The 25,573-nt window shown below is 51.8% G+C and overlaps 1 protein-coding gene across 1 annotated transcript in view; it reads left to right on the top strand.

The window, feature by feature from the left end:
* Window positions 1-466: 466 nt before the first annotated feature.
* Micall1 (MICAL like 1) overlaps window positions 467-25,573 on the top strand; it is a 210,913-nt gene continuing 185,806 nt past the window's right edge. The window contains exons 1-16 of the mRNA XM_051189356.1: window positions 467-952; window positions 5,662-5,710; window positions 5,995-6,136; window positions 10,480-10,571; window positions 11,442-11,584; window positions 13,123-13,562; window positions 14,985-15,042; window positions 15,808-16,145; window positions 17,312-17,721; window positions 20,402-20,536; window positions 20,999-21,125; window positions 21,248-21,338; window positions 21,479-21,552; window positions 22,546-22,660; window positions 22,838-22,884; window positions 23,943-24,422. Of these exons, the coding sequence (XP_051045313.1) occupies window positions 807-952; window positions 5,662-5,710; window positions 5,995-6,136; window positions 10,480-10,571; window positions 11,442-11,584; window positions 13,123-13,562; window positions 14,985-15,042; window positions 15,808-16,145; window positions 17,312-17,721; window positions 20,402-20,536; window positions 20,999-21,125; window positions 21,248-21,338; window positions 21,479-21,552; window positions 22,546-22,660; window positions 22,838-22,884; window positions 23,943-24,064 (2,529 nt within the window). The 5' untranslated portion in view covers window positions 467-806 and the 3' untranslated portion in view covers window positions 24,065-24,422. The remainder of the gene's footprint in view (window positions 953-5,661; window positions 5,711-5,994; window positions 6,137-10,479; window positions 10,572-11,441; window positions 11,585-13,122; window positions 13,563-14,984; window positions 15,043-15,807; window positions 16,146-17,311; window positions 17,722-20,401; window positions 20,537-20,998; window positions 21,126-21,247; window positions 21,339-21,478; window positions 21,553-22,545; window positions 22,661-22,837; window positions 22,885-23,942; window positions 24,423-25,573) is intronic.

A 25,573-nucleotide genomic window follows, 5' to 3' on the forward strand; every position in this document is an offset into this window, starting at 1 on the left:
TGGGTCCCTTAGGCAGGCCATGTGGGGTGGAGGGACCGGAGATCGGGGTGTTGTAGAGTGAAGAAGTATGGAAGGTTTGGGATCTGCGGGAAAAGTGCTGATTCTTTCAAACCGGGTGTGGGTGTGGTTCAGAGGAGTGAGGATCTGCAGGGTCTGAGGGGTGAGCTTGAGGCAGGCAAGCGGCAATCGAGAGTGTCCCGCCTCTGGGGTAGGAGGCCTGGGGAGCCTGCGGGTGGCGATGGGGAGGGGTTAGCCAGCGATGGGTTGTCCCGGCTGCCAGGAGGGGCTCCCCTTGGGAAGGGGTGACTCCGTCTGGAGAAGAGGGGTTATGGGGCGTCCGCCCTTCCGGGGAATGGGCTCGACGGCGTGGGCGGGGCCGCAGGGTGGGGCCCCCTCCTCCTCGCGCTCCCCAGCGGCGCGGGCGGGCGGGCGGGCGGGCGGGCGGGCGGGCGGGCGGGGACGGAGGCGGTGGGCGCCGGCGGCCGGCCCACAATGAGAACAGCGGGCCGCGGTGAGTAAGCGGCGGCCGGCCAGGCCGGGCCGCGCGGGGCGGAGGCTGCGCGGGCAGGTCGGGGCAGGCTGGCCGGGCGGGGTCGGGAGCCGAGTCCGCAGCCCTAGCCGCGCCAAAGCCGAGCGAGGACACCGAGGCCCCGCCCCGGCCGCCGGTGGCGACCCGAGCGAGCCCGGAGCCGCGCCGCAGACTCAGCCGGAAACCGGCCCAGCCGGAGCCCGAGCGCTAGCCTAGTGCCACCTGACTGCGAGTCGGAGCCGCACGAGCCGAAGCCCGAGTGCGAGCCCGGCCCACCATGGCGGGGCCGCGGGGCGCTCTCCTGGCCTGGTGCCGCCGCCAGTGCGAGGGCTACCGCGGCGTGGACATCCGCGACCTGAGCAGCTCCTTCCGGGACGGCCTGGCTTTCTGCGCCATCCTGCACCGGCACCGGCCGGACCTGCTGTGAGTGCCCGGGGCGCGCGAGCGCGCGGGGCTGGGGACCGCCGCCCCCCTCAGTGACGCGGTCGCACGCGCCACCTTGAGAAGTCCGGGAGTCCACGCCCGTCGGCCCTGAGTGCGGAGCAGGGCCGCCGAAATCCCAGACCCATGCACCCCTCCCCCACCTCGGGCCACCGGTGTCAGGCTCTTACCTCTAAGAGGGAACTCTGACCCTCCACCCCCACCCCCACCCCCACCCCAGGGGTGCTCCTACTCTAGGCTCCAGCAGACGTAGTGAGCATGCCTCCCTTGGCGCCAGAGCATAGTATCCCCAAATTTGACGGTAGGGAATCAGAATGTGCCACTCCCCCAAATAGGATGCCTCCAAGTTTGAGCTAGTGTGAGCAGATCTCCAAGTCCTCTGGAAGGCTGTTTTTTGTTTTGTTTTGTTTTGTTTTTTTTCCCCAGTAGGAATTTACATCTGTAAGGGCAACCACGGGAAAGGGTCTCAGAAAGAGTGCTGTCCCAGATCACTTCCTACCTGAGAGACCCCGCTGCCCGGAGCCAGCCTTATTCACTTCCCCGGTCCTTCCCCAGAAGCCTCAGCCCGGTTCCCTTCTATATATAAGCTTTTGTCATCTGACTCCAAGTCCCATATTTTGTCGGACTCCCTTGGGAATGTAGGTCATTAGTTTCAGTTCTCTCCAGCTGTTTTGTCGGTTACGTTTGAAGTGCGAAGAACCTAGAGGGGTAGAAGGAAGCTACCTCTGTAAGGCTTTTTGGGCTGGTACGCTGTAGGGCATTAACCCCGTTTCTGATTAATGATTATCAGGTGACTTGGGGTACACTACTTCCCAACACCACCTCAAGTAGGGGTCTGACTAGGTGTATGCCCCATGGCTCTGCTGTTCTGTGGGGCACAGCGATGGGGCAGAGAAGGAGCCTGGCAGGGGGAAGACTCTAGGACAGTTGACAGCCACCAATCTTTAGCTTCCAGCAGGAAATTGGGTCCCTCCTACCGGAGCTACTCTGAAGGGTTTCCTGGGAAAATGTTTTCAGACCGGCAGAATAATTTACATGGGCTTCTATTTCAGCTTTCTTCCCTGAGCCCTGGAACCCTTACCCCTCCCTGGTTTCTCTAGCTGTCCTGGAAATAGCTCTGTAGACCAGGCTGGCCTTGAACTCACAGAGATCCCCTGCCTCTGCCTACCACCACCACCACTGCCCAGCCAACCCGGGAACCTCTTTTTATTGGTTCATTGATTTACTTATTCATAAAACTGAAAGTGATAGTTCATCTGGTGTCTGCTTTCCTTTCCCTTCAGGTTTCAGTAGCACCTGGAAGAGTCCTGGTTCTGTCTTGTTTACAGAGCCCCTGGGAGGACCCCTCTAACTCTCAGAACCTGCAGTCTCTATGGATCTCTCCCAGACCTGTTTCCATAGGACAGAATGTGGGAGGGCCCCCCCCAAGGGATTGCCCAACTCTGACTTGATTAACCATGTGTCCAGTTGAACTGTGTCAACTGGAAGACAGGGTTTAGGGGATGTGAATACAGGAGGGAGCCAGGTTTTATAATGGACTCAGGGAGGTGGGACCCAGGCTTGCAGTGGTGATTGGAGCTTGGCCCCTGCTTTGGAGCTGCTGTGCTGGAGTCTTGTGTTTTTGCTGGGGACTAGCTCTGAGGCAGGAGGTGGGATGAGCTTCAAGGGAGGATTTAGTGTTGGGATTCTAGGTGCTAACAACCCCCCCCCCCCATACACAACACCAAGTGCTGGCTGGCTGCCTGGTGCTAATGTTAAGCCCTGGGGAAAATCATTGGTTATTGGTTCTCCCGGCATCTGGAAGGTGGGGTTGATAACAAGACCTACCTCACAGCCCTATGGTGAGGATTTTAAATGAGATAATAAGCATGCAGTTAACACTAACCCTAGAAGAGGTGCTATTAGGTGGTTGGGGGTGGGAATGACTGCTTAACTCCTTCATCTAGTCAACAAGTATATATAGTCATTGCTCCCACACACTGGAGTTGGCAGATATCATAGCCAACAAGGCAAAAACCTACATACAGGCAGGTGGATCTCTGTGAGTTTGAGGCCAGCCTGGTCTAGAAAGCAAGTTCCAAGACAGCCAAGGCTATTCAGAAAAACCTTGTCTTGAATTTCAAAAACAAAAACCCCTACATACTGTCACACAAGTGGGGCTCAAGGTGGCCAAAGAGTAGTTTCAGTGCCTGATTGGAGGCCTCCAGGAGAGATATCCTGGGGAAAAGGCAAAGGTCAAGAGAAGGTCCCAAGGTCCTGCCTGAGGTGGTCACTCAGATGTCCAGGAAGCAGGTGTGAAGGGTGCTCCCTCCAAGCAGAGTTTGAGACTCAGTCCAGTTGTTCATAGCTAGGGAGGCTGGGCCTGGAAGATTGTTAACTGCATGGGAGAGAAACTGAGCACAGGGAAGAATGGAGGCTTATCTGTCCATTTATTTATTTGCTAGGGATTGAATCCAAATCTGTAGTACCTGAGCAAGCACTCAATTGCAGAGCTACACTCTGCAGATTTGTACAAGAGTATAGGTAGGGTGAGGTGAGGGTTCTAGCCTCTGAAGCTGCAGGCCCTGCCAGCCCAGTGCTGGCCCCAGGACTCTATGTGAGTGTGGGTGTTCTGCTGTGTTGATGAGGAACTGAACCATGCCTTTCTCCCTCCTCCAGCTTTTTCTAAATTCCCTTGCCACCAGGACCCATGTGGCATTCATTTCTGTTCTTTCATTTCCTCTAGAATCAAATGGAACTTCCTTGGCCTTTGAAAATTCTCAGAAACCCAGATGGTATTTAGGGACAGAGAAGGGACAGAGATGGGGATGGGGGGGTTGGGGGCAGGACTAGTATTGTGTGTGTTTATGTAGGTAATGTATATTTATATGGTATGTATGTGTGTGTGTAGACTAGCGTAGTCCACTTTTTTTTTTTTGGAGACAGGATCTCTTTAAGACCAGGGGCTGGCTAATTAGGCTAGGTTCTGACTGGCCTCAAGCCTCAGGGATCTGCCTGTCTCTTCTTCTCCAGTGCTGGGGTCACAAGTGTTCACCACCACACCTGCTTTTTACATTGGTGCTGGGGATTGAACTCAGGTCTTCTTGCTTGTGTGGCAAACACATCACAAGGGAGCCACCTCCCCAGGCCCAGTTACCACAGTCTTCAGTAAACATGTACAAGAACGCTTCCTAAACACCAGGGACTGTGTAGGCTCCTAGGGAAGCAATGGGGACAAACTGTGACCCCCACCTTGTAGGAACACAGCTGAGGAAACCAAACTGTCCAGACAGGTTGCCCTTATGTTGGTTTTGGAATCCCCATGTTGGTCATTAATTGTGCTTAGTGTCACAGACCAGGAAACTGAGGTAAGGAGACTAAATAGCTAGCTGAAGAAGGTCATTGTTAGGCAATGGCAAAGCTTGTACACTTAAGTACACTTTGTGGTATCTAGGAGGTCTCTGTCAATCTCAGACCCTGCTGGCCCTCATTCCAGCCTGGGAACAGGGCCTGAGGTTCTCCTGAGTTTTCAGGGCAGTAGAGAGAGGTAGGGTTCCTGACCAGCCCACAGTCACGTAGCCTACCTGAAAGAGCAGGTCCACTAGTCTCATGCTGCAGCCCACTAGTCTCCACAGATGGATGGAGGCAGCAAGCACCCATGTTTCCACAGCAATGCCCTGTGGATAGATGCTGCCGTCACTCACCTGCCCCACTTTGGAAGCTGAGAAGCCTTTAAGGAAGCTGTCCCCAGTAGTGGCTGATGGGTCAGACCATCTGTTTACTCCTAGCAGCTCTGGATTAGGTTCATTCCTGCTCTGGTTCTAACTTGTTCTTTTTTGGGCCCCATTTAAGAAACATGTGTAGGGGCTAGAGAGTTTGCTCAGTGGTTACGAGCACTGGCTGCTCTTCCAGAGTAACTGAGTTCAATTCCCAGCATCTACATGGTGGCTTTCAACTGTAACTCTAGTTTCAGGGAATCTGATGCCTCTTTTGGCCTCCTTGAACATAGACAAGGCATATGGGACACTGACATACATGCTGGGAAAACATATATATTAAATGAGTAAACAAGAAAAAATGTGTGCACACTACACACAAAAATAGTAATACAAATTTAAACAAAACAAAACAAAAAAACAAGGAAACATTCCTTCTGTAGTTGGATGGGCTTTTGGATTCTGTGCTTGGTGTGACTTGTGTGTTTGTGACGTTTGATGGAAGTTCCAAAAGTATAAATTCCCAGGGCTTGTAAGCTTCCCTCTTGAATCTTCTCTGCATTGTCTTCTATAACATGTGCTGAGCACCTGTCAGGTGAGATGCTAGGAAGTGTGGGCTTCTCTGCATGAGGTGCCCACATTGCAAGTCCACATGCTTGGTTGGCCCTTTTTGCTACTGACTGAAGAGAAGGCCACCTGGGGAAGAGTTGGGAATCCAGCCATGACTAGGAGTTTGGCTTGAACCCACCTCTTCTCAGTGATTTCTCAGGCCTTGCTTGGGTACCTTCAGGGGCCACAGACTCACTCACTCTCTGCTTCCAGTTGACAGCGACAGCTCCATCAGGGCTGGCAGCCTCAGTTTCCTCCTTAGGAACCTATAAGCGCTCTCCCAAACCTTATAGAGCTGAGGCTAGCCCTGCCAAGAGAAGATCTCCTGTTCCCCCTCCTTCCCGACTGCCCATTACCTCTCTTGACCGGTCCTCCTGTCTCTTGCAGAGACTTCCAATCGCTCTCCAAGGAAAATGTCTTTGAGAATAACTGTTTGGTGAGTCCTCAGACAGACGGGAGCACAAAGGGCTGTGGTGGCAAAGGGTAGGAGTCACAGGGGCCACTGCATTTGGAAAGGGGCTGGCACAGGTCCTAGAGGGGCCCTTCTCACCTCTTCCCATGGGTGCCCTTCATGCCACCATGTGGGATGGTACTGTAGTCACCCTATCCCCTTATAATGAGCTGGCCCCATTCTGAGAAGTATTCACTAACTGCCATCTCTCTGTCCTCTCTTCACTGTGGCTGCTCCTGTCTCCATCTTTTTACCTGCCTCCACCCTAGGCCTTTGAAGTGGCTGAAAAAGAGCTGGGGATCCCTGCTCTCCTGGACCCCAATGACATGGTCTCCATGAGTGTTCCTGACTGTCTCAGCATCATGACCTATGTGTCCCAGTACTACAACCACTTTACCAGTTCTGGTCAAGGTAAGAGGGGACCCAGCCCTTGGGGGAGGCTGCCCAGGACCATTTACTTCTTTTCTGAGTGTTTAAGAGCTAGCCAGAGGGGCTGGAGAGAAGGCTCTGCAGTTAGGCACTGGCTGCTCTCCCAGAGGACCTGAGTTCAATTCCCAGCACCCACATAGTGGCTCACAACCATATATAATGGTTGCCGGATGATGCTGGCTCATGCCTCTAATGGGAGGCAGAGGCAGGTGGATCTCCAAGTTGGAGGTCAGCCTGGTGTACAGAGTGAGTTTGAAAACTACCAGGGCTACAGAGAGAAACCCTGTCTCAAAAAAAAAAAAAAAAGAATAAATAGTCAGGAAACAAACAGCCTGTCATTCATTCACTGACTGGATTTGCTAGTTCATATATTTGTTGCGTTAAACAGCACTGGTTTGGGTGAAATCTCTGTACTTGAGATGCTGAGGCAAAAGGATTACCTCAAGTTTGAGGTCAGCCAGGACCACAGAATTAGACCCTGTCTGCTTTGCGCTCTCTCTCTCTCTCTCTCTCTCTCTCTCTCTCTCTCTCTCTCTCTCTCTCTCTCTCTCTCTCTCTGTGTGTGTGTGTGTGTGTGTGTGTGTGTGTGTGTGTGTGTGTGTGTCGGGGAGACAGGCAATAAGCCCAGGTGAACTCATCCTTGAGTTCACCTCCTATCACCCACTGCACTGTCTGTCTGACACTTCCTGTCCCGACATTTCACTTCCTGGGGCTCTTCCTGCAGTGCTGCTCTTTTCTTCTGGGCTGCTGTACAGCGTCTTTGCAGTGCCTGCCTCCTTGGCTTTTCCCAGAGACATGGGAAAAGGGTTTATGCTGGACAGACAGGTGTCCTCTCTGTTCCAGTCAGGTTGCTGAGTGTCCCAGGGAAGCTTGGGGACAGACAGCTCCTTCCTGTATAGGGGAAGTGAATCCAAAGAGGGGAAGCAAGGAGCTCAAGAACACAATACAAAGCTAAACAGTGGGGCTGAGACCTAGGAGTCCTCAGTCCTGCACTGGGCAGTTGCTGCTGCTAGACCCTGAAAAGCCCCACGTGGGTCATGTTTTCTGTATCTTCTGTGTGAGGAAAATCCAGTCTGCCTCTTTAAAAGGGGTGGAGTAGGACTGGAGAAATGGCTCAGTGGTTAAGAGCGCTGTCTGCTCTTTCAGAGGACCAGTGCCCACATATACATAGAGGCTCACAACTGTCTGCAATTCTAGTTCTAGGGCATCAGATGCTTTCCTTGACCTCTGCAAGCATCAGGCATGAACAGACATACATGCATACAAAAATAATAAAGCTTTTTGAAAAAGCTGGGTATGGTTGTACATGCCTTGCATACCAGTTCATAGGAGGCAGAAGCAGGTTGCTTTCTGTTACTTTAAGGCCATCCTGGTCTACAAAGGGATTTCTAGGCTAGCCAGGGCTACAATGTGAGACCTTGTAGCTTAGTTGGCAGAGTACTTGCACACCATGCGTAAATCCCTGGCTGGGTTCAGTGCCCCACACCACATAAACCAGCGGTGGTGGCACATGCTTGTAATCCTAGCATTTGGGAGATGGAAGCATGAAGTTCAAATTCCTTGTCAACTGTACCACTTGGGATACAGGAAATCTTGCCTTAAGAAGAATGAAATCAGGCTTTCAAGATGGCACTTGCTGCCAAGGCTGATGGCTGAATTCAAGCCATCAAATCCACACAATGGTAGAAGAACTGACCCCTGAAATTTGCCCTCTGACCTTCATTTGTGCTCTGTGGCACTTCCAAGCTCCTACTCCAGAGTAAATAAATATTAAAATGTTAGTTAAAAAAAAAAAAGGCCTGAAGAGATCCAGGAGGTGGGCTGGAGAGATGGCTCAGTGGTTAAGAGCACTGGCTGCTCTTTCAGAAGACCTGGGTTCAATTCTCAGCACCCACATGGCACAACTGTCTGTAGCTCCAGTTCTAGAGAACTGACACCCTCAGTGTCATACAGGCAAAACACCAAAGCACATACTAAATAAATTATTAAAAAAAAATAGAGCTGGGTGGTAGTGGTGCATGCCTTTAATCCTAGCACTTGGGAGGCAGATGTGGGAAGATCTCTGTGAGTTCGAGGCCCGTCTGGTCTACAAATCGAGTTTCAGAACAGCCAGGACTGTCACACAGAGAAACCCCGTCTCAAAACAAAACAAAACAAACAAACAGAAAAAAAATAAATAAATGATGAACTTCAGCCTAAGGGTGTTTTCTAGGTCTGGTGGTTTTATTGGGTGAAAGCCCACTATAATAGAAGAGTGTGTGTCTGTTGATTGAGTGTACCTTGCATAATAGTCAGGATCTATGAATGGACCATGTAACCCATACCACAATTCTGTCTATTTCCTAAACTGTACTGCTCTAGTCTTTTCTCCCTCTCCCACCCATTTCAGATGGTCTCTTCATGTAGTTCAGGCTAGCTTGAAACTCAGGATGCTTCTCACTTTATTTCCCAGTCTCTTTGTGGTCAATCATGTGTCTCTCTTAATCCCCTTCTGAAAGTCACTTCCTAGACCTGCCTGCCAGGTGGGGGTATCCTATGGGATTTCATTGATTAAGTTTGTATCTTTAGATACAGACCTCTAGACACAGACCATTTTTATCCCATCTGCCACCGCTGTGATGTGTTCCAACCCTGTGTTCCCTTCCCCAGATGGTCCTGTATTGTACTTTTTGGGCAAGTGGAAGGTAGGTGTGTGTGTATGTGTATGGCGTCAATTCTTTCCTGCCTGGCCTCTCATCTATACAGTAGCCACTGCCCCTTTTTCCTGGGGAACACAGACTATACTTAAGTATGTACAACCCAGGGCTTCCCACATGCTAAACAGGCACCTTGCACTGAGCCCTATCTCACTCCCACATCTTTCTCCTCTTCTTCACCTGCAGACCATCACTGTCTGCACAGCTGCGAAGGTGATGCCCCAGCACCTGGAACTTCTCGTGCCTTTAGCAAGTACTTTTAGAGCCTAGCTGTATGCCAGGCTGTGTTGGCTGCTGGGGAAAGAGGAAGTCTCAGGGATCATGTTGTATGACGCTGGAGGAAGGGAAAGGAGGCATTAAACAGTACCTTTCTCAGGAGCCAGGCATATTACCATTCTTATTATAATACTTGTTTTGTATATAAGTGTATGTGTGTGCCTGAGCATAGCTCTGTGCATCATGTGTGTGTAGCAGCCTGCAGGACACCAGAAGGGCATTGAGTCTCCTGGAACTGGAGTTACAGGTGTTCGTGAGCTGCCACGTGAATACCAAAAACTCAAGCCAGGTCCTCTGTCAGGGCCATTTTTTAACCCTGGCGGAGGTAGCGCACACCTTTGATGCCAACACTTGGGAGGCAGATGCAGGTGGATCTCTGAGTTCGAGGCTAGCCTGATCTGCAGAACTAGTTCCAGGATGACCAGTGCTACATAAAGAAATCCTGTCTTGAACCCTACCCACTGAAAAAAGTTCACATTTGTTTAATCTTTGCACATACATATCATGTGTGCAGGTCAGGGGACAGTTGTGGGAGTCAGTTCTCTCCATCCACCATGTAGGTTCCAGAGATTGGACTCAAATCTTCAGCCTTGGCAGCAAGAGTGTTTACCTCCTTTAATTAATTAATTAATGATTAATTATTTTTTGAGACAGGGTCTTGCTTTGTAAACCAGACTAGCTCAGAATTCACACTACTCAGCATCCCAGGTACTGGGATTACAGGTGTGTACCACACATGCACACATGTGCATACCTTGTTTGTATATTTTTGGTACTGGGTTGAACTTAGAGCATTGATCGTGCTGGTCATATGCTCTATGGATGAGCTGTCTGGAATCTTGTTAAATTACCACACAGAGTTCTAAAGATGTTAGAGGTTGGGCTTTTGTTTTACTCCTTAGGTGCAGAGGAGGTTCTGAACTTGACACTAGCTGATGGAGGAGGGAGATGGTCTGAGAGAAGCCCTGCTTTGGGTATGGGGTTTCCTCTGACTTCGAGGCAACATCTGCTTACATGGGGACAGGCAGGTGACCTCAGTGAGTAGCAGATGAGGCTTCATCCCTCTTGTCTGAGAGGGAAGGAAGCTGTGACCCGGCCCGCTGTACCCATTCTTGTGGTAGACCTGTACAGTGGGAATTACTGGCTATATTTGAGGGAGACTTAGCCACTGAGTGAGTGGCTCGCCCCTGGCTCATGGCTTGAAAGTGGAAGTGTTTGCTGCTCTGTGTTACATGGAGTACAGTTGCAGCCCAGTGTTCTGCTCAGAGGTGGTGACTGTAAAGCTTTGGGTGGGTTGGTGTCTCCCTGAGCTCCAGGTTCTGAACCTGCCTCAGGGTTTTTCCTGTCTTGTAGCTGCTGTCTCACCACCCACCCCAGGAAAGGACCCAGCAGTCCCCTCCCCTACATCTGCATCACCTGCTGTACAACCAGGGGAGGAGTCTCAGGTAGGCAGACTCCTTGGGTGGTGAGGGGCACAGCTGTCATGACAGTGACTGTTGTGGTAGGAAGCAGGCTGTGTCCCTATTCAGAGAGCGTTCTCCGCTGTTGTCCTGCTGGGTTCCCAGGGCCAGGGTGCCAGCCTACCAGCCCCATCTTGTAGGAGGGAGCCTGGATGTTTTCTCCAGACTTTGAGTGAGTCACAGTCATTGCTGTGACCGAGTGGACAAACCTCATGCTGTCCTTGCCATCATGGGACTATCAGGAGCTACATGCATGATGATGCATAGTGATGGGAATATTCCCTCTGACTCTGTGGAGTCTGAGCTTTGAACCACTTGGTGTGATTTCACTGAGGCCCTGTTGTCCATACAGGAAACAGTGACTCAGTAAAGTTTGGTCCTTTGTCTAAGGGTACTCAGTAGGGAAGTGGGGCCACCTTGTTAGTCCCCTTTCCAAAGGGCATAAGCTTTTCATGAGCTTTAGAGAGAAGTAGGCCCAGAGAGAGTGCCCAGACTGCCCAGGTGGGCTGACATGAGTGGGTTAGCCAAGTCCACCAGAGGAAAGGAGGGTTGGCTAGAGCAGTGTTACAACTCAGAGTTGCCTCTCCTAGGGTTAGGAGCCTTTCTTGGAAGTTGGAAGTCTGGGCTTTGCTGTTTCTGTACTGGCTTGGGGTGTTGAAAAAAAATCTCCCTTCTCTGGGCTTTCTCATGTAGGAGAAGGCAACAGCCTCTGTCCTCTGGCTCTCCTAGGACTCTGATCTTCATGTGTTAGCACCATGGAACTTGGTGTACACTTGAGGGACATGGCTGTGATGGGGAGGGGAAGGGAACTATCCAGGAGCAGCATGGCTGGTAACTCTACCTCATTTCCTGCAGGGTGATGACCTCTCCTCAGACAGCCTGTCTGAGCAGGGCAAACAGCAGCCCCCGAGCAGCACCTGTGCAGCCTGTGGGCAGCGGGTGCACCTGGTGCAGCGGTACTTGGCTGAGGGCAGGCTCTACCACCGGCACTGCTTCCGGTGAGTGCTGTAAGGCTTGTCTCCTGTACCGGGGAGGGAACACCCTTGGGTCAGCACACTGTTCATACCCACTGGGCTGTTCACATCCCCTTTATCCTCACTTTATAGAGGAACAAATTGGCTTAGGAGAAAAAGACCCACTCAGTCACAGAATTTCCCTCCCATTCTCATTCTCCATAAAGATTTATTTATTTTTATGTTTGTGTATGTGACTGTGGAAACAGATGCCATGTGTATGGGGATGCCTTTGGAAGCCAGCTGGAGTTACAGGCAGTTGTGAGCTGTCCTGACTCAGGTCCTCTGCAAGAGCAGCAGGTGCTCTCAAATGAGAGCCACCTCTCCAGCCTCAGTCTTTGTGAGGTGCTGAGGCTTAAAGCCAGGATCAGGCATGCACAGGGCTAGCATCCCACCACCAGGCTTTGGGCTCAGCCTCTTCTCACCATTGGAGTCAACTGAAACAAAGAATTTTCTTATATTTAAGTGTGACTTCCTGGGGATGCCAAGTTGTTTGTTTGGTTTTGTGGTGCTGGGACTGAAGCCGGTCTTGTGCCTGCTAGGCAATCACTCTACCACTGAGCTATATTCCTGGCCTAAGGAAGCCAGGTTTTCCTTTTTGCTTTTTCCATTTTTTTTTTTAAAGGCAGTGCCTCAGTGTGTAGCCCAGGCTAGCCTGGAACTGGTAATTCTCTGACCTCAATATCCTAAATGCTTTGATAAAGGTATGTACCATCTTTGCCTGGTGTGGTGCATACCCCTTTTATCCATCACTTGGGGGTGGGGGCAGGCAGAGGCAGGCACAGCTCAGTGAGTTTGAGGCCAGTCTGGTCTACAAAGTGAGTTCCAGGACAGCCAGGGCTACATAGAGAAACCCTGTCTCGAAAAACCAAACCAAAACAAGAAAAGTAAATTCTCCCCCAACACACATTTGATATTACAAGGTATGAATCATGTCAGTTGATGCACAACCTGTTACGAGAGCTTCCTGTAGCTGTGTTTCTCATCACAGGAGACACTCTGATACATGATGGTATTTTATCCTATTTCATTAAAAGAAAGCTGATTGCAGTATGTGTGACTCAGTGGTGGGATGCTTATCCAGTATTCACAAGGCTAGCCCACTGTGGGTTGTGGCCCAGAGGGTAGCACACAGTGTGTAGTACTTTTTGAGGCTAGGCTTTGGTTCCCAGCCCTGAAAAACAAAGTGAAAGGAAAACTTAACCAAAACAAACCTGGAAGGTAGGGAGCCAAATTGATTTCCTGAGTCACTGGCTAGTGGCCATCTTCCCCTGGGGCAAACCCTGGGGCATTTTGGCCTCTTCCCCTTGCTGCACAAGCATGTTTCACAATTCCTGTTTCTAATTTGACTTGGTTTACTGTTCCCCTCTGATTCTGGCAGTTGCCATGTTCCTTTTCTTCTGGAAAGTCCAGCGTGGGCATGGTTGCTGAAGGGGGGAATGAGGGAATATCTTTGGTTTCTGACTTAACCCAGGCTTAGCCAATGTGCTCTGCTAAGAGAATACCTGCTCTGTCCCCTGCAGATGTCAGCAGTGTTCCAGCACGCTTCTCCCAGGCTCTTACAGCAGTGGGCTTGAGGAAGGCACCTTTGTGTGTGCAGAACGTTGCACGAGGCTGGGTCCAGGAGACCGGTCAGGAACTAGGCCCCTCTCACAGCGAAAACAGCAGCAGGTAGCAGAAGAAGCCAAGGATGGAGAGGAGAGTGACCCTAGTCCAAGTGTGGCTGTGGTGGCTGAGGCAGATGGTCTCCAGGCCAGCTCTGAGGTACAGCCCCAGACCCTGAACAAGCCACCTCTTCCCAGCAAGCCCCAGGAGCTAGCCAGTCCCCCTGTTGGCCGGCCCACACCTGCCCCCAGGAAGGCTTCTGAGATCTCAGCCTTGATGCCCCCAACACCACGGCCACGGTCTAGTCTGCAACAGGATGGCTTGGTGGAGCAGGGTATCAGCAGCGGCCTTATGAATGGTGAGTGAGGGTACAGCTCGATGGGGCATGCTGGCTGAATGTGTGCCCTCCTGTGGGCATGTAAATAGCCAGCCTGCCTGCCTGCCTGCCTTCTTCCTTCCTTCCTTCCTTCCTTCCTTCCTTCCTTCCTTCCTTCCCTCCCTCCCTCCTTCTTTCCTAGATTTATTTTAAATTGTGTATATATGTTTATGTTCATGCATGTGATTATAGGTGTCCACAAAGTCCGAAGTCCAGAAAAGCTGGAGTTACAGATTGTTGTGAGTTACATGGTCTGGGTGTTGGGAACTGAGCTCATGTCCCCTGGAAGAGCAAGTGCTCTTAATTGCTGAGGCATCTCTCCAGCCCTGTGAAATGCTTTCTGAGCTGGCACCTGTATGTGCTATGTGATGGGGTCATCTGTGTGTGTGCCAGTCACCTTATGCTTTTTCATGCCATGTAGTTCTCCAAACTGGTACAGCTCAAAACCACAGCCTCACCTGTGTTCCCTGTGTGTGTCTTGTTTCTGTCTTGTGGTTTTGAGTGTAGCAAATGTACATATATGTGTCCTAAGTGTCTCTGGGACTGTGCATGTTGATATCAGTCGTATGTATCCTGGTTCATTTCCCAGGTATGCACCAAATAACTTCCCATTCCCACCATGTGTGTCTGTCATCTGTCTGGAGAGAGCTAAGGGGCCTGGGGAGAGTAGTGGGTTAGGGCCCCTGAGCTCAACTGAACTGCAGTGGGGACTCCTGGCCTGCTGTCTGGGGTGTATTCTTGGATGACCTCCATGCTGTGAGCTCATGAGAACATGAGATATGCTGAGCATCCCTTATCATTCGGTCAGGAAAGGCCATGAAGCCTTGAGGGAGAGAGCCTCCCAGGGACTTGTACCAAAACATTCTGTGTGGTTGAATCTGCCTAGCATTTCTGGAGTCTGGCTTAGGTTTGGGTACTAGGGACACAGATAATATTTGGACCTTGTATTTTCTTGGTGGAAACACAATGTCCAAGGGTGACAGGCACAGGTATCCATAAATGACTTGGTAGAGTGTAGACACACTGCTGGAGTGGATGGAAGGAAGCCAAGGTTGTGGGATTCAGATAGTTGGAGTCAAGGGAGGCTTTCAGGTGGAGGTGGCACCTGGGTAGATACCCTGGCATAGAGGAAGTGACTGAGGGGATTTGGGTTGGGACTTGTCAGCTAACATGCAATTGGGTCTGTTAGAAGCCTGTCTGCAGCCTCTGACTGACCATTCTCCCATTCACCTTCTGTCTTATCTAATCTCCCTGAGGGCTGGCTAGGGAGGGGCTGTGGTCACCCTAGTCTGTGACCTGCCAGGTAGGGCACAAGGACACTCCTTGCAAAGCCAGCATTCTGGCTGGTTCTTGGTACCCCTCTGCAGCCCATGAAGGCCTGGCTCATTGTCCTTTCATGTCTAGGAAGACTGCAGGAACCTCCTATTCCCAGGCCAAGAGGGACACCCAAGCTGTCAGAGAGGTATGCTGGCCCCGAAAGGCATCAGTGGGGGAGTGGGGGTTTCTAGGGCCCAGGTGGGGAAAGGATTTCCTGGGCCCACAGGAACCCACAGGGAAGTTCCTTTCTGGGTGAGGAAGGAAAACTGTGTCCCCGATCTGTCTGCCTTGTGCTCCTAGTGGGGATAGCCACCTCTAGAGTCATTGTGCTTCCCCAAGTCTGTGCTTCCTGTATTACATGGGAGTCTAGGCTTTCCTTGTTCATGGAGCACAGAAAGGCCCAGGTAAGCAAAGGTGCTGTACCTGTCTGCCCTACCCCCCCCCCCCAGGGGAGGACATGCTTCTAGCTCTTCTTTGAGAGCAGTCCTCAACAGGATGGTCGCCCTGTGAGGGATAAGGGACCACAGTGTCCTATTAGTGAACATTTGTGCAGCTCCTGGTGTGTGACCACACTAGGGCAGGATGTAGAACTCACTAGACTCTGTGAAATGGAATATTAGGTTTGCCTCCATGAGCCTGAGGCATAGAGAGGTGGGTGACATCATTAAATGTCACACAGCCCCTTTTTGGGGGGGCTGGCTTGACAGCAGCTCTGTGATTGAAGGCTTGTCTTCTCTGGGCTTCAAGGTACCCTATTGGGATGTGACTGCTATCACCCATATTTGCCTGGCCTGACCTTGGGGCTAGGCTTGGGAGAGCAGAAGGTCAGTGTCTTTCCCTCCTCTGGGACAGAAGGAAACTTCCTAGAGGGCAGAAATCTGACCCCTTGCCTTGCTTGGCCTCCTTATAGGATGCCAGCCCCAAGGAAGGACCCCCCATGGATCACACTCGTGCAAACAGAGCCAAAGAAGAAGCCAGCCCCACTGCCCCCCAGCAGCAGCCCTGGGCCACCAAGCAGACAGGTGGAGAATGGAGGTTTGGAAGAAAGGACCCAGAAGAGCCCAGTGGCTGAGCCAGAGCCTAAGCCCTGCAACCCTTTTGAGGAGGAAGAGGAAGAGGAAGAGTCAGTCCCAGCAGTCCCAGCGTCGACGCCCAAGTCCCTGCACCCCTGGTATGGCATCACCCCCACCAGCAGCCCCAAGACAAAGAAGCGTCCTGCCCCGAGAGCACCTGGCACTTCCCCATTGGGTGAGTGTGCACTGTGGGTGCATGAGCTCCCATTTCATCCTAGAACTGGCTGGGAGAGAGAGGGTGGCGTTATTGCCACTTCATTAGGGAGGCACAGTGGCAAAACAGCAGAGGCAGGATTTGAACCCCAGCTTTTAACATTCCTGTTATGCTAATCAGTGTGGGAGTCAGGGAGGGGCTTGGCATGACCCTCTATCAGGCTTCTGAAAGGCATGAGGCAGGGGTTTGCTTGAACCCTGCCCTCCCACCCCCACTACCCACCCCTAACCCCCCATCCCTGGTCTCTCCAGTCACTGAGCAGCTTGGCTCCCTCCTGGCTTTGTAGGACTTGGTCCTTCCCTGATCTAGCTTTTGTCTCCTCATGTCTGAGATGGGGGTCAGCTCCAGGTCCCTTTGCCCCAGCACGCTGTTTTGGTTTGACCTCAGATTTGTCTTAAACTCTTGGTCCCCTTCCCACTCCTAGGGGTGTGGCTGAAAGCTCTATGGGACCAAGCACCTGCCAGGAACAGTTAGAGGCAAATGATCTGGTGGTCTCTGACCTGGGTCCCCTTGCTGGCTGGGCTTGGGGTAATTGGGGCATGAGCTCTGAAGTTGAACCAATCTGTGTCTAAGGGTGACCCTAGCTAGGGAGAATCCTTTGCTGAATCTGACTTCATCCAGGAAGTACAATGATGGCTGTGGAGGCATAGTCCATGTCATCTGCAGAAGGAGAAAGCCGTGCCTGGCAGTGCCTGGGCCAGCACTGGCCGCAGCAGGTGCCGCCCCCATCCGCTGCTGTTGCTTTTTTTCTGGTCTTTGTGCCAGAGACCGAGGCCAGCCTCATCTCTCTTGCCTTCCCTGTACTAGAGCCTCCATCTGCCCCAGGGGCTTGGGTGTGGGAGGACCATGGGGCATGTGGGAGGTGGGGTGGAAGGCAGCTTCTTTCTGGTAAGAAGTTAGGGCCATAAATGTGTCACAAGGTGGCACACTAGGGTACAAGATGGGTCTGGTGGCCGGTGAGTGCCTTTGTGCTGTGGGTCCTGGTGTGGCATTGGTGTCCTCTGGCCTCTTGCCCATCCAGATGGGGAAAAGCTTGGTGTTCAGGCTGCCCTCAGCTCTGGAGCAGGGTGTGTGGAGGAGAACAGAGCCCTGTCCACCACTTGAATGTTACTGCTGTTCTGTCCCAGCAGTTCTTCACGCCTCCCGCCTGTCACACTCAGAGCCTCCTTCAGCCACACCATCACCAGCCCTTAGCGTGGAGAGCCTGTCCTCTGAGAACTCCAGTCACACCGCCAATGCAGAGCCCTTGGAGCCGCCTGCTGTACCCAAGAGCTCCTCAGACCCCACTGTGCACATGCCTGGTACCTCTTGCACATCTGGGAACTCTGTCACTCCCTCAGCCAACTCTTCCCTATCGCCTTCTGGGGAGCTGGGACAACCTAGTGGTGAACAAATGCCACAGGCCAGGACCAGGGGCAGCTTAAGTACCCAGGCCACCAAGCCCTGCCGTGGCGCCACCCCCACCCCCTTCTTGTTGGCTGGAGACGGGAGCCCTGCCCCTTCCCTGGGGAGCTCATCTCCACAGCTGCAGATCAAGGTGAGTGCTCCATGGTCGCCAGGAGCAGCCTTCTAGCTAGGGGATGAGGGGTTTTTTTTTGGGTCAAGAATGTCTGTCTTCTGGCTACTTGAGTGGACATAATCATAGTTTCCTGTGTGGGGCACTGATCTGTGTATTTGTCCATCCCTCTGTCTGTTTGCTCCCAGACTGTTTACTGACAGTGGGATCTGTCCATCCCTCTGGCCTACACCCACACCTTGTCTACCCCACCACCTACTGACCTCACTGATGCCAGGCCTTGGGCATGTTCATTAAGACCCTGTGCTTACCCTGTAGAGGCACCAGTCTACATGGGGAGACAGGCATATGTTTGTTCCACAATGTAATCTGGAGTGAAGCACAGGAGGAAAGGTGACTTCTTCACTAGAGAATGTAGCTCTTGCCAAGCAGCTGGCCCTTGCTGACCACGTTCCATGTGTGGGGGGCACCCGCCTTCTCTCAGAGGGAGGTGGGCATGAGGAGGGCCTAGCTGGGCCACTGTCTGGCCATTTGGCTTTTGACGGGTTCTGTAGTTCTAGGTTCACTTCTTTCTTAGACTGACCCTCCCTGAGCCACAATTGCTCCTGTAGGTGTGGTACTTCCAGCTCTGCTACCTGTTACGTGATGTAGAGAAGGCATGCATTTGACAGTAAGCTACTGTTTAGTGCCAAGTTTCCAGAGTGTTCTGAAGAAGCTCTGGGTATCTTATTTTAAATTATGTGTATCCATGTATGGGTTTGTGCATGCGAGTGCAGGCCTATGGTAGCCAGAGGGTGTCAGACCTCTTAAGAGTCGGAGTTACAGGGATTCTGTCGTCATCTGATATGGGTACTGGGACCCTGACTCTGGACTTCTGGAAGAGCAGTGCATGTTCTTAATCACTAAGCCATGTCAGCAGCCTGCCCAGCTCCACTTGTAATGAAAGCACAGGTTGTACAGGACTCCAATTTAAGTTCTGTGGCTGAAAAAGTTTGGAAGGGCTTAGAGGCTGTGGGCTTTACTGGACTCCCTCTTTGTATTGATAACAGAGGGAGAGAGCAGAATCCCAATTCTACTCTCACATCTGTGATTAGGAGAAACTGTCAGAGGCAGTTGGAGCAGGAAGCAGGTTGACAGGGTGACCCTCAGGCCCACTGTGTCTGTTACCTCATGAAACCAAATGCCAATCCTGCCATTTCCAGCTCCGACTTAGGTACTTTTTCTGACTGGGTGAGGGCAGGACCTGCTCCACCTTCCTCTAGGTGCAAGGAAGGTGAGGCCTCATGTGTGATGCCTGCTTCCCCTAAGCTGAAGGGCACTGTCAGGAAGGCAGGGCCCTGGTCCCCGGGGGGTGGGGGTGGGGGTGGGGAGATAGGGGTGGGAGGGGAGTGAAGGGGTCTCTAGGGAAAAAGGAAGATGCAGAGCCAAGATCTGAGTGTGTCTGTGGTGGGTAGGGAGGGAGAATTGACTCTCATCTGTTAGCTAGAGGGAGGGTAGGAGCCCTGCTGTTGCATTTCCTAGCTGGGTAACCCTAGATGGGGGCTCGGTGCCTCTTTGCTCCTTCCAGTCTTTACTGGAGAAAGCTGGCTGTGAAGACTGTAACTGTATAGTTAAGGGTGGGGTCTTTGACGTCACTGCCTGACCACTGCCCCTGAGTGGTGGATGCTACTGCACATCTAGGAAGGGGGTAACCTGGGGCTGGGTGTTTAACCTCTCTGCAGTGAGCTCAGTTATAAATGGGCATGCAGCAAGTGAGGCTTCCGTACACATGTGGCTCTAAGGCTTTGCACTCATTAGGCAAGCCCTCGTTTTTGTTTTGCTTTTTTTTTTTTTAAGGTTTATTTTTTTATGTGCATTGGTGTTTTGCCTGCATGTCTGTCTGTGTAAGGGTGCCAGATCCCTTGGAACTGGAGTAACAGTTATGAGCTGCTGTGTGGGTGCTGGGAATTGAACCCAGGTCCTCTGGAAGAGCATCCAGTGCTCTTAAACACTGAGCCATCTCTCCAGCCCCTCGTTTTTGTTTTTTAAACTTTATTTAGTTTTCTTTCTTTTTTTTAAATAATGTCATACATATATAAAATGGATTCTGAGCAAGTAGTAGTGCACACCTTTGATCCTGGCACTCGGGAGGCAGGGGCAGGTGGATCTCTGTGAGTTCGAGGCCAGCCCGGACTATAGAGGTAGTTCTAGGACAGGCTCCAAAGCTGCAGAGAAACACTGTCTCAAACCCCCCCCCCAAAAAAGCATTCTGATTATTTTAATTCCCCACCTTCTAAGCTCAGCTTTTAACCCACCCCACCCCCTTTCCTACATTTTTTTTTTTTTTTTTTTTGAGACAAGGTCTCACCTTATAACCCTGGCTGTCTTGAAAATCACTGTGTAGATCAGGCTGGCTTGCCTCGAACTCACAGTGATCTGTGTCTACCTCTGCCTCCTGAGTGCTGGAATTAATGGGGTGCACTACCATACTAGGTTCATACAGAGACTCTTTACTCAGCCATGCTCTTGAGCAGATGATGTATAAGGCGTGAGTACTGACCCCGGGGAAGCGCTCTGGAAAATGAGTGTGGAAAGATGGAATTTAGGGGATTCTGTTCTTGTCTAGACCCTCATCCTCCAGTCCCATGGATCCTGGCCTGCTTTCCATGTTCCTGTATGATCAGACTTCTCAGACTTAACCATCTGTCATGTCTCCCTTCAGTCTTCCTGCAAGGAGAACCCTTTCAATCGGAAGCCATCTCCCTCTGCATCTCCAACCATAAGGAAGGCCACAAGAGGAGCCAAGCCCATGAGGCCACCTGCCCCTGGACATGGCTTTCCACTCATCAAACGCAAGGTACCACAGAGAGACCCTGAGGCTCAGTTGGCCTGGCAGCCTTAGGCATCTGGGCCGGGTGGGTGGCTCTGCTGGAAGGTTGAACTTATTAGTCCAGGGGCAGTGGATGACGTGTTTGTTTCTAGGAGTGCTAGGAGAAATTTGTGCTTCTCAGAAGGTGCCCCCAGGGTGCTCTGCAACCTGTTACACTAGCTCACTGTCCCTCAAAGAACTCCTGACTGACAGTGAAGGCAGAGGCTCCCTTCTGGAGTAGGAGCTTGGACCTCTCATTGGGAGTCTGTCAGACCTTTGGTCATGGCTGTCCCCTCTCCGGCCCCTTCCCCACACCTATGCTGCTTTCTTGTCATGCTACCTCGTGGGACAGGACCTGGTTTCCCAGAGCCTGCAGTGACCAGAGGACCCTGTGAATTGGTGGGGAGGGCCATTGCTCTTTAAGTGACCAGAGTATTTATTGTTGGGCAGGTCCAGGCTGATCAGTATATCCCTGAGGAAGATATCTATGGTGAGATGGACACTATTGAACGCCAGCTGGATGCCCTGGAACACCGTGGTGTTCTGCTGGAGGAGAAGCTTCGTGGAGGAGCAAATGGTGCGGGAGTTGCAGAGAGGAGCTGGCTGAGGGCTGTGGGTTGGTGGGAGTCCCTCAACCTGGGGGTGCTGAGCTGGGGAGGGGGTTGCCAGCTCTGGCCTCAGTGGGGATCTGGCTTCCAGAGGGAAGTGAGGACAGCATGCTGGTGGACTGGTTCAAACTCATCCACGAGAAACACCTACTAGTGCGGCGAGAGTCAGAGCTCATCTATGTGTGAGTCCTGGCTTCCCTGCCTGCTCCCTGCTGGGGTCTGTGGAGGGAGACCTGGGAACTTTCACCCTCTGCCCTGACACCAGAGGGGTGGGGTGGGCATCGTGCAGAAGCATTTACTTCCTCTTCATCCCACCCTTTAGTGTCAAGCAGCAGAACCTGGAGCAGCGCCAGGCTGATGTGGAGTTTGAACTTCGATGCCTTCTCAACAAACCAGGTGAGCCATCTTAAATAAAAACGTAAAAATAAGCCAGGCAGTGGTGGTGCACACCTTTAATCCCAGCACTTGGAAAGCAGAGGCAGGTGGGTCTTGAGTGCGAGGCCAGCCTGGTCTACAAAGTGAGTTCCAGGACAGCCAGCCAGAACTTTTACACAAAGAAACCCTGTCTTAAAAAACCAAAATAAATAAATAAATAAATAAATAAATAAATAAATAAATAAATAAATAAAAAAGCCACCAACAAAGTCTGTTGCCAGAAACCTTGCAGGAGTGCTGGCCCTTGCCTAGTGTCTTGAATAGTGTGCTTGGTATGTAGGAAGCCCTTGAGAATTACCAGCCTTGCACAGTGTCCTTGAATGGTGTGTTTGGTGGGCACATTGGCCCTGTATGGTGTCTTTGAACAGTGTTTGGTGGGTAGGAAGCCCTTGTGGCTCTACATACAGGGTATCTCTTTTTTTTTGTTTGTTTGTTTGTTTTGTTTTTGTTTTTTACAGATAGGGTTTCTCTGTGTAGCTTTGGAGCCTGTCCTGGAACTAGCTCTGCAGACCAAGCTGGTCCCGAATTCACACCTGCCTCTGCCTCCCACTTGCTGGGATTAAAGGTGTGGGCCACCAATGCCCAGCTTACAGGGTGTATCTTGAAGGGTGTTTGGTGGATAGCCAAGTGTCCTTTCTTTCTTTCTTTTCTTTCTTTTTCTTTCTTCCTTCCTTCCTTCCTTCCTTTCTTTTTTTTTTTTTTTTTTTTTTTTTTTCAAGACAGGGTTTCTCTGTATTGCTTTGGAGGCTGTCCTGGAACTAGCTCTAGCTCTGTAGACCAGGCTGGCCTTGAACTTACCACCACCCAGCCTATCTTCATCTCTTATAAGAGCTTGTAAGTGGCACTCTGAGCCCTCCTCTCAACCCACAGTATGGATGACTTGCAATCTTCCCAGGATCTCAGATGGTGAAGACAGGGGTCCTCACCACTCACTCTGACTTTCTCCTTTGGCAGAAAAGGACTGGACAGAGGAGGATAGGGCCAGAGAGAAGGTGCTGATGCAGGAATTCATGACTCTCATCGAGCAGCGCAATGCCATTGTGAACTGCCTGGATGAAGACCGGCAGAGGTGCCATGCCTGGGACCCCATGGGTGGAGCCACTTCCTGGCGGAGTCAGGGAGAAAGTTAGCCCTATCCTCACTGCCAGTTTTCCCTCACACTTGCTCAGTCCTGTGGGGCCTGGAGGCTGGAAGGGACTCAGATGGCCTGGTGCTGTGAGCACTCAGCTTGTCTTTTCCACCCCAGGGAAGAGGAGGAAGACAAGATGTTGGAAGCTATGATCAGGAAGAAAGGTGAGGCTCATCCTGTGGAAGGGCCTGTGTTTGCAGCCTGGAAATGGAGGTTGAGCAGGCTGGGTAGGGATGATGGCTGTGATGTAAAGTCACTCACAGGCTGTTTTGCTGGAAAGCCAAGTGAAATGAGGGAGGCAGTCATAGCCATGTGGTGTGGCTCAGGCCGGGAGGGCAGCCAGGGGATTCACTTGTGTCTACAGAAGGACTGTGGTCCACCAGGGGTGGTTTTTCCCAGAGCTCTGCAGGTTGGCTTAGGGGCATGGGAACCTCGAGCTTGTTCAGGGTCAGAGTGTCCAGAGTGGCTAAGGTAGCTGTCAGGAGATTGACCTTGGTTCTATCTGTGGCTCACTGTGTGGCCTTGTGGGTACATCTTGGCTGAGGCTGGAGCCAGATTGGCTTTTGGTCCCTGCTCAGAAATGAACTGGGTGGCTAAGTGTGTTCCTTCAGCCCTCACCTCACTCCCATTGTGATGCTGCCTCTCCTGGTGTGGGCCAAGGGTTGTGGAGCTGATTGTGTAGAGCACCAGCCTGGGGTTAGGCACCTACAGTGCATGGCTGGCGCTGCTTCTTTTCAAAGGCGTGTTTTCCTTGTGAGAGTTTGAGATTTGGGCAGATTTTTTTGAGATGCCCCCTAGTCCTAGCCCTCAGTATTTCTGTTGTAGCTTGCAGAGCTATGTACCTCAGTACAGGTGATCTGAGCTATTACACCTCGCAGTGGTTCTCAACCTACCTAATGCTGCAAGCTCTTACTACAGTTTTTCATGTTGTGGTGACCACCAACTATAAAATTATTTTGTTGCTTTTTCATAAGTAGTTTTGCTACTGTTATGAATCTTAAGTATCTGATATGCCCCAGGTTGAGCACCCCTGCCTCAGAGGTTCCAGATTGTTCTCACAGATGTGGATCTCGGTGAAAAAAGGGAGACTGGATATAATGGCATGACTTGGTGTGTGGATGGGCTAGAGCCTTGATGGTCACACACCTGCTCGGTGACACTGGCCATGCTCCACCCCCAGTGCTCCCCTCCCCTGGCTGAGCACCTTTGTTCTTTACTGCAGAGTTCCAAAGAGAGGCTGAGTCTGAGGGTAAGAAGAAAGGCAAGTTCAAGACCATGAAGATGCTGAAGCTGCTAGGCAACAAGCGTGACACCAAAAGCAAGGCCCCTGGGGACAAGAGCTGATGGCAAGGGAAGCAGACGTCCTCTCCTCTTCTGGAGCCTCAAGGCCAGAGCAGCACTCTGCTTTCAGACTTGCTAAGGGGGACGATGACCTTGGGAGGGAGTCCCTGGGTGAGCTTCACCCTCTTTGGGGGTCTCCAGCTGGTATGGGCTAAAGGTTTCTACTCTCTTCCCTGTGTCCCAGACAGCTGTGACTTAGCCCAGTCCACTTGGCTTCTGACTCCAGGTGCTGTGATAGGCCCAGGGGTCTTGGCAGAGGCAGAGGTTCTCCTTGATCCTCTGAACCAGGCCAGATGGAGTCTTCGCTGTCAGCCCTGCCCAAGGCAGGCCCTGGCCTAGGACTTGTGCACCTTGCAGCAAGGTCAGCAGCAAGACTGGCTGCTCCACTTCTTCCTTCTCAACCCTGACCTTCCTGTCTAACACAGGTACCCTTGAAAGTCATGCCCCCTCGCTCAGGAGCTATGAAGTCTCAAATTCTGGCCCCTCAGTGAGTGCTGTGTTGTGTCATTTGGGAATGCACTGCCTACTCTGCCTCCCTCATCTCCCATGCTCCATGGGAAGTCTCACCCACCACACGAGGACCTGGTGGCTGTGCTGAGGCAGTGCCTCAGACCAGCCTAAGGACGCATGCTTGGGTAGGTGCTAACATTTGTTCTCCAAAGCACTGTAGTCTGACCTCTGATGCAGGCTCCCTTCCCACCCCATGCCCAGGGAATGGACCCATCCCTTTTTGTGGTTGGTGCAGCCTGTCTTTTCTGTTGTCTGTTCCCTTCAAGGACTGATGGCCACTCACCACTGGGTGGTTCTGGGAGAAGGGTGATGGGGTACCTCTTTTCCCTAGAGAATATGCCAGGCAGCTTATGGTCCAAGCACTGTTCTTGCTCTTGGGGTCTTCAGCGCCCCTCCCTCTGTGCATCCTAGGAAGGAACGCACTCTACCTCAGTTGCCAGTGCCCTGTAACCTTGGGTACAGCCACATGTGTGCCCTCTTGCCTGTCTGTGCTCCACCTCATGTTCAGGCATCTGGTCACTCAGGAGGTTCTGTGTTGCCCACACACTTGGGAACTTGACCATCACCACCTACCATGGGCAGGGTTCCCTTCCTGTTTGGGGAGATGTGCTTGCTAACTCCCGTATAGCCCTTGGCAGTTTTCCAAAATGCACTTGTTGATCTGGAGCCAGGGCCATCACCTCAGAGGTCTTTCAGAGGGGTCCTGTGACCCAGCTGCTAGAACCAAGGGTGGGCTCCACCAGGAAGCTGTCTCAGTGTCAAGGACATTTCCACTGACTCAAGGGAACAGCCTTCCTCATGGAAGTCACCTGTATTCGGTGAACATGGGCCCAGGCTTGCCAGATCTTGCCCACTTTTCAAAAGAACCCCAGAATCCATTTTTTGTATAGGCATAATTTGTAAATGCTGACATCAATTTGAGTTTGCCACACTGGGCTACATTTGTCCTGGGTTTTCCAGTGTGTGAGGCCTGTGAGGTGGAGGGTGTATCCTTATTGACCT

The sequence above is a fragment of the Phodopus roborovskii genome, unplaced genomic scaffold (genome assembly GCF_943737965.1).
Source record: "Phodopus roborovskii unplaced genomic scaffold, PHOROB, whole genome shotgun sequence".
NCBI classification, from domain to species: Eukaryota; Metazoa; Chordata; class Mammalia; order Rodentia; family Cricetidae; genus Phodopus; species Phodopus roborovskii.